The 8,111-nt window shown below is 61.3% G+C and overlaps 1 protein-coding gene across 1 annotated transcript; it reads left to right on the top strand.

Moving 5' to 3' along the window:
* Window positions 1–1,206: 1,206 nt before the first annotated feature.
* JRK (Jrk helix-turn-helix protein) lies at window positions 1,207–6,715 on the top strand. The gene is made up of 2 exons (XM_040261664.1): window positions 1,207–1,253; window positions 3,417–6,715. The coding sequence occupies exon 2, from the start codon at window positions 3,778–3,780 to the stop codon at window positions 5,362–5,364; it is 1,587 nt and encodes a 528-aa protein (XP_040117598.1). The 5' UTR covers window positions 1,207–1,253; window positions 3,417–3,777; the 3' UTR covers window positions 5,365–6,715.
* The last annotated feature ends 1,396 nt before the right edge of the window (window positions 6,716–8,111 follow it).

The raw sequence follows: 8,111 nt of genomic DNA on the forward strand, positions 1-8,111 counted from the left end.
GTAGATTTCGGCTGCCTGCCTTTGCTGGTAGGCACAGTGCGAGGCTGGAGGAGATCCCGGAAGCGGGTGTGGACAGAGAGGAGAGAGCCAGAGGTGAAGTTGGCCAGGTGGCAATCAGCAGGGGAGAGTGAGGAAGGAGGATCAAGGGTGGGAGCATCCTGGGAGCCAAGGCAAGAAGCTATGAAAATCCATCTAAGTTCCCCGCTGCTACCATAACAAGTGACTGTAAACTTGGCTTCAAACAACACATATTTATCATCTTGCAGTTCTGGAGGTCAGAAGTCTGACATGAGTCTTAGAGCTGAACTCAAGGTGTCCACAGAGCTGGTTCTTCTGCAGGCTCTGGCGAGAATGCCTCCTTCTGTTTTCCGGGTCCTAGAAGTTCTGCATTCCTCTACTCGCGGCCCCTTCCTCCTGTGTCTGGCCTCACATCTTTTCTGGCTCTGCTCACGGTACCATGGCTCTCCAGCCCTGTGCCTCCTTCCTCCCCCTCATCAAGAGCCTGTGACAGATGACACCCGGCCCATGGGATAACCGGAATAATCTCCAACCTCAAGAAGCGTAACTCAGTAGCATCCACAGTCACTGATAACAAGTGAGGTGACCCAGTCACACAGGGCTCTGGGCGTTCGGGCTTGGACGTCCTCTGCCTCTCATGCAAAATACATTCACCCCATCCCAAGGTCCCCAAATCTCAACTCATTACAGCGTCAAGGCTTCAAGTCTTATCATCCAAATCGTCTCAATTAGGGGAGGATGAGGCTCTAGCTAGGAGACGCGGGTTTGATCCCTGGGTCGGGAAGATCCCCTGGAGAAGGACATGGCAACCCACTCCAGTATCCCTGCTTGGAGAATCCCACAGACGGAGGAACCTGGTGGGCTACAGTCCATGGGGTCGCAAAGAGTCGGACACAACTGAGCGACTAACACACGGGAGGCTCTAGTGGAGGCTGGGGAGGAGAAAAGCAGCCTTGGCCGTTGGGCTTCGCAAAGGGAGGAGCTCAAGCACTGCTTTCCTCCACCCGCAGCCTCCTGCCACCCTCGCCCAGCGATGCACCTATCACCAAACCCACAGCTACGGTCACCGCCAGGCCCTGGCAGCCAGCCACAGCCTCCGGCCGCCCGCGAGACCACAGAGATGCCGATTCCTCCGAGACGCCTAGAGCGCCCCGGAAGTGGCTGGGAGGGGCCGCGGGCCGGCGGGGGGCGGGGCGGGGCGCTTCCTGCCGGCGGCGGCGGCCAAGCGTCCGCAGGTGAGCGAGGTCTGGGCCGGTGTGGCGGGTGAGGCGGGCGCCGGGACACGGGGCCTGGCTGCTGGTGCGGAGCGCCCCTGGGTCTGAGCGCCCCGGAACCGATCTGGTCCCTCCGCAGCCTCCCTCCGAGCCGGGCCGGCGTTCCGGCCCGAGGCAGGACCTGCGCTCGAGTTCCCTTCGCCCGGAAGGAGCCTGCCTGAGCCCTGGCCTCTTTCTTCTCTGTTTGGCTTTTGCCCTTCTGACCCAGACGTGGTCTCTGGAATAGGACCGTTCTCAGAACAGTCCTCGTCTCTTAACCGAGCCGGCCCCCTGCTTTAGGCTGCCCCAGGCCTGGGCCCCGCACTTGAGCCCACGACGGCCTCGCTTCCCTGCAGGGTGTGCCGATGACCACGCCTGAGCGCGAACCCCTGCCCAGCCCCTCTTGCCTCTCAGGAACTCCATCCAGCCTTTCCTCGGGCCAGAACTTGTGTCTTGAGCACTTCTCCCTATAGTCAACCCCCCTCCCCCGGCCCCGACCTCACGCTGTTGGCTGCTCCCAAAGAAAGGTGCTTTTTCACATGCGCCCCCTGAATTCCTCAGGCCTTCTCTGAGGACAAGCCTCCCCCGGCTCGCAGGAAGGGGCCGCATGCAGGTGGTGCCTGGCTGCTCTCTCTCTTGCCCAAACTCTGCCCCCTGCCCCCTCCTACCCTCCCCTATGGCACAGGAGGATGTCCACAGCAAGGCTGCAGATGGTCTTCATTGTTCTTGCCGTGTTATGTTACATTTTAGCTTACGTTGCTTCAGAAGTAATATACCTGCATGTCACTTTTAAAGGAAGTTTCTGCCTCACCAGCAGGACCGATGTGTTCTAGCTCCTGCTGCACACGCCTCGTGTCAGGCACACAGTGAGCAGTTTCTGGCACTGAATCCCCTTCTCTGGTCCTTCCTCCTCCTTCCTGTTGTGCTTAGAGTCTCAGTCCCTCCGAAGTGACTGCCTGACCCCCCCCCCCCCCACCTCCCCGTTTCCTCCTGGTTTTTACAGTGGTTTTGCACTACACATCTCCTTGAGGATGGCTTATGGCCTTTCATCCCCTCTGCTCTGCATGTGACAGTCACACTGTCACACAGCCATTAGGATGAAAACAGCTCCCAGAAAGACCAGCACCCCCACTTTGCCGACCAGGAGACTGACTCAGGGCTGAAAGGACAAACCTGGGGTTGGCTGCTGACAGACCTAGGGTTTGTCTTTGGGAGTCTTGCTTCATCTGAAAACACTTCACTTCTGTTGAGCTGTGGTCTCAAAGGGCTGCTTTTGTACATTCCACGTGTGAGTAGTCCTGCGGCTTCACCCACAGCATGAAGTTGGGTGGGGCCACACGTAAGGGTTTGGGAGGGAGGTGAGGTGGGGGGGTCCCGCCTGGAAGAGCGGCTGTGAGTGCTGCCTGCCTCTCTGCGGTGGGACGTGCTGGCAGTCCCTCCCAGGTCAGAGTTGGTGTGAGTGCTGTTTGCATGCTTATGTGTGACTATGTGACCAGAGGTGTCCGAGGCTGTGGGGACCAGTAGTTGAGAGACTGGCAGCCCCTCCTGGCTCTGGGAGGAGCCTGAGGCCTACTGAGCTTGTCTTTCTAGAAGGAGTTTGGGGCCTGCTCTTGAAGAGAGGGCTTGAGGGACTTGTTTCTGAAGAGGCTTGCAGGCTCCCCAGCCCCAGAAGCCTAGAGGAATCCCTGCCCGCTGCAGCACCTTTGCCCCTGCCTCAGCCGCTTTCGAAGGAACAAGGGTTTTATGAAGGCACTCATGTCAGGTGGCCCAGTGAGCAGTTGTGGTAGGAAAGTTGATTCTGGAGTGGGACGTGGCCCTCGGGTCCCAGTGCTTGGTGACATCCCAGCTTCGTTCAGTAGCCTTACCCTTCACATTTTCCTGAAAAGTCAGATTGTACCCGACAGCCGCTTTTAGTTTGGAGCCATAGCGAGCAACTCTGAGGTCACTGTGGAAGCTGAGAAGAGCCAGTGAGCCTGGTAGCCCCTGAGCCGGCCTCTTCTTGCGTCACCTGCTGGCAGCTCTGTTCATTGTCCCACAGACCCCGCCAGTGGCTGCTTCAGTGCAGGTAAAGTGACGAGGATGTGCTCACAAGCCCAAGGCACGCGCCCTGTAATGCTTCTCTTTCTTCCCCCTTTTGCTTTCCAGCTGATAAAGCACCATGTGCAAGAGAGAGACCCTCACGGCTCAGGCGGCGAGACCTCGATTAGCTGGAAACCAGCTCCCAGGGCCCCTGTACTCTCCAGTCCATGTTTGAGGGGAGTCGCTGCCACCGTCCCTGCAGAGAAGGCCGGAGGTCCAGCCGTGGGGACACCCAGGGTGGCTGACACTTGGCCCCCTGCAGAGAGGGTCGGGAAGCTGCTAGAGCTGGAGAAAGGAGCCAAGAAGGGGCCCTGACTTGTGCTGGCCCCGCGTCAGCACTGGCAGGCGAGGGTGGGGGAGGAAGAGGCGGGAAGGCCTCCAACCTCTGCCCAGGCGCGACCCCTTGGCTTGGACGAGCCCCCTCCTCATGGCCTCCAAGCCAGCTGCCGGGCGGAGCCCTGGGGAGAAGCGCAAGAGGGTGGTGCTGACTCTGAAGGAGAAGATGGACATCTGCCGGCGCCTGGAGAAGGGCGAGAGCAGGCGGGCGCTGATGCAGGAGTACAATGTGGGCATGTCCACCCTGTACGACATCAGGGCCCACAAGGCCCAGCTGCTCCGCTTCTTCGCCAGCTCCGACTCAGATAAGGCGCTGGCGCAGCGCCGCACCCTGCACACACCCAAACTTGAGCACCTGGACCGCGTGCTGTATGAGTGGTTCCTGGTGAAGCGGTCCGAGGGCGTGCCCGTCTCGGGCCCCATGCTCATCGAAAAGGCCAAGGACTTCTACGAGCAGATGCAGCTGACCGAGCCCTGCGTGTTTTCTGGCGGCTGGCTCTGGCGCTTTAAGGCCAGACATGGCATCAAGAAGCTGGATGCGTCTAGCGAAAAGCAGGCGGCCGACCAGCAGGCAGCTGAGCAGTTCTGTGGGTTCTTCCGGAGCTTAACCGCCGAGCACGGCCTGTCCCCAGAGCAGGTCTACAACGCCGACGAGACCGGCCTCTTCTGGCGCTGCTCCCCCAGCCCCAGCCCAGAGGGTAGGCCAACGCCCAGCCCCACGCAGAGCAAGGACCGGCTGACCGTCCTCATGTGTGCCAATGCCACGGGCTCCCACAGGATCAAACCCTTGGTGGTCGGGAAATGGGGTGGCCCCAAGGTGGTACAGGGCCTCCAGCACCTGCCTGTTGTGTACAAGGCCCAAGGCAGCGCCTGGGTGGACAAGGAGATTTTTGCTGACTGGTTCCATCATATCTTCGTGCCCGCAGTGAAGGAGCATTTCCGAGCTGTGGCCCTGCCAGAGGACAGCAAGGCCATCCTCCTCCTGGACGGGTCCCGGGCTCACCCGCGCGAGGCTGAGCTGGCCTCGGAGAATGTCTTCACCATCTTCCTGCCCGCCAGCGTCACCACCCTGCTCCAGCCCATGGACCAGGGCATTCGGAGGGACTTCATGAGGAACTTTGTCACGCCCCACGGCAGGCTGCAGGCCTTGGCCCCCCGCTGCAGCGTGCACGATGCCGTGCTCGACGTGGCCTGTGCCTGGGATGCGGTGCCAGGCACCGTCCTCAGCCGGGCCTGGAGGAAGCTGTGGCCCGAGGCTGCACTCATGGAGGGCTCATCCTCCGAGGAGGAGCTGGAGCGGCTCAGGACTAAGCCCCCCGACCAGGCCTTTGCGCACATCCCCGGTCTCACAGCAGGCACCCCGACCCGCCTCGGGAGCACGGCCTCAGGGAGCCCAGAGCCGGTGGAGGCTGGGGGGGTGGACAGAGCGGCCTGGGAGCACGCAGCAGTGTCCTTTGATGCTGTGGTGCGCTTCGCGGAGACGCAGCCCTGCTTCTCGGCACAGGAGCTGGGCCAGCTGCACGCACTGCACTCCGTGTTCAGCAGGCGGTGGCAGGCGCAGCGGCGCGGGGCCCCCACAGCCGCGGTCAAGCTCGAGGCGCCCTGGGAGCGCCCTGGGCCTCGCGGCACCCAGCCTTGCTCCCCACTGCCCAGCTCGTCCACGGCCGGTGAGGCCTGAGGCAGTGAGGCCTGACCTGCAGTCTCGGGGTCACGTTCCTCGGAACAGCCTGCCCCATCGAGGTTTTGCTGTGTGGTCTGTCCTGCCACCTGAGCGCAAGGAGGTCTTCCTCAAGGGCCCACCCAGACCCGAAATGTCCCAGAACCTCCAGGGGCTGCCACCCAGCTTGTATTTGCTGCCTAAGCCTTGCAGTGTGCAAGGGTAGGGACGTCTGTCTGTCCAAGCGGGGAAGAGCCACCTTCAGCCAACTGACTGTGGTCCCCACTGCTGCTTGATAGGGCTGACACTTCCTGAGGGCCCCCTGCTTGCCCGCTGGGGCTGTCTGCAGGTCTGGGGGCCAGCCCTGGGTCAGGCAGGTCACTGAGGGTGGGACTTGATTGTGAATGAGAGTCCGTGTGGCCCCTGCCTGTGGCATTGCAGGCCCTGTGTCCCCACGTCGGTCGTCAGCTCCCCTGGCAGAGTGAGCCTCAGTTCCATGTTGCCCTGGGCCTCGGGCCCCAGGATGCAGCAGTACAGTTGTTAGAGCCAGCAGGAGCAGGCCACCAGGGAGCCCATTGCCCCAGTGTGGGGCCCCAGGTCGCTGCCAGTGTTTTCAGCATCTGGGCTCCCAAGTCCTGTATGTGGTCCACAGTCCCTCAATCCCCAGAACTTCGCATTTACTGCCTCTGCATTAGTAAACCTGGACCAGACGTTCAGAAGTTAGTCTTAGGTGATGTAACAAAAACAGTAAAAGGAGCTGCTCAGATGCCTAGCAGCGTCGGAACTCTTACTTTGAGCTGTTGGCCCATAGTGATTCATGTGGGGAAAGCTGACTGGGCCTCTCTTGTAAAGACCCATACCAGGAGACTTGCTGTGCTCTCTGCATCACTGCTGATGCCTCCATTCTGCATCGCTCATCACCAGACAGAGCGCCCCTGGCCAGCCTGGTCCCTTATCACCAGACAGAGAGCCCCTGGTCACTTATGACCAGACAGAGCGCCCCTGGGCAGCCTGGTTGCTTGTCACCAGACGGAGTGCCCTGGGCAGCCTGGCCGCCCTCTTTGAATGAACCAGAAGTGGGCGCACTTTTCTGGGCTCTTCACCGCTTGCCTTCAGTTCCACCGCTTCTCGGGCAGCTGATTGAGCACACAGTTTTCATTCCTGTGTTATTTATTCCACCAAGACACCCTTGTTCCCGCAAGAGCCAAGGGGAGGCAAGGGTTCGGTTTGTGGTCGTTTCTCTGATGTCTTTGCGTCCTTCCAAATACTGAGGTGACAGTCATGGCTGGCATGCCACTGCTCTCTGAGCCGTGTGTTTCCCGATGAAAATGTGTGTATGAAGATTGTGAAACAAGCACAGGTCATTTTCAAAGTTGCGTTGCTGATTTTTTGGGCCAGACTGCCTCCTGCTGAGCTTTCATGGCAGTCTCCCACGGGGGCGACAGCTGTGCAGTGTGCACTCACACCCCTTCTGGACTCATGTGCCCTCTGTGCTGTGGTCGTGTAGCAGGGTCAGATGTTGGGGCGGCAGCCTGGATGGAACGGAAGGACACACGGAGATGCTTCCTCCCCACGGCCAGCCCCAGTCCAGCGGCCTGGAGCAGCAGGACAGTGCTGGGGGTAGGCCGGCCTCCTAGCCCCTCTGTGGGTGCTCGGTCCCCACCAGACGTAGCCCCCGGCCCGGATTCTCGTCCTGCCCACACAGCCTGCTCCCGTCCCCGCTGTGTCTTGGCCGGTCAGTAAGCAGCCGTCCCCGCTGGCCGAGGGAGCCTGCCCTTGGCGCTCCTTCTTGAACCGCTGCTTCCCCAGTTGCACTGGGCCTCGGGGGTCTGGTTAGACCTTCAGTGTGGGAGGCCCCGGAGGCTGTGCAGCTGGAGAAGGCCGATCCCGCCTGCAGGGCTGCGGTGAACCGCCCACCTCACCTGCATTTCCTGTTGGGGATGGGAAGCAGAGGGCCCTGCCCTGCGCACCCACAGCTCTGATGGCCAAGGTGGTGGGGGCAGGGGGGTTGATGAGTGGGTGGGTGCAGCTCCTGCTTGGACCTGTCAGTCAGGCTTCCCTGGGGTGGAGCCAGAGCCCCTTGGAGGCAGCTCGAGGCCATAGTAGCCAGATGTTTCTGGAGGGAGGGGGGATGGAGGAAGGGATTCGCGCTGCCTCTGTTCCTGGGAGGCCATGGCACAAGGCAGGCAGGACCCACCCCCAAGGGCCTGCCTGGCAGCTGCACAGACAGCAGCTGCAGTGGGCTTCCTTGGTGCATAAGTGCGCTTCTAGCACAGGGCGAAGCAGTCCTGATACCTGCTGTGTGCTGCGCATCGAGCTCATCTGGAGGCCCAAGGGTGGTCAGAGAGCCCCTGACCTGCTTCCAGGGAGCACAGGTCTCCCAAGAAGGGCTTCTGGGGTGCTGCACTGTCCATGAGTCACATTCTCCACCGCCGTCTCCATGAGGATTCAGGCAGACTGCTGAGGCGCCCGGGGTGAGCTGTGTGGCGGTTCCACGCTGAGGGGCTGGCCCCGGAGGCCTGGACCACTGCTCCCTCTTTGCAGCACTCAGCTGTCACTCACCGCCAGCAGTGAGCAGTGCTCAGAGGTCTTTGCCAGGGGAGAAGCGGGCTGGTCCTGCATAGCGTGGTGGGGCCCACCCCAGGGTGCTCTCGAGAGACGGACATCATGGAGAGAGGCTGGGCCGCAGGCCCACTGTGGTCAGGGGAATCCCCACCACTGCCTGGTGTCTGCTTCAGAGGAGCCAGGTGCAATGGGATCGGTCTGAG

This window comes from Oryx dammah, unplaced genomic scaffold (assembly GCF_014754425.2).
Source record: "Oryx dammah isolate SB20612 unplaced genomic scaffold, SCBI_Odam_1.1 HiC_scaffold_19, whole genome shotgun sequence".
Lineage (NCBI taxonomy): Eukaryota > Metazoa > Chordata > Mammalia > Artiodactyla > Bovidae > Oryx > Oryx dammah.

What these genes read in the sequence shown, in the direction of transcription:
- JRK (XM_040261664.1), top strand. Translation starts at nt 3,778, where the DNA reads ATGGCCTCCAAGCCAGCTGCCGGGCGGAGCCCTGGGGAGAAGCGCAAG.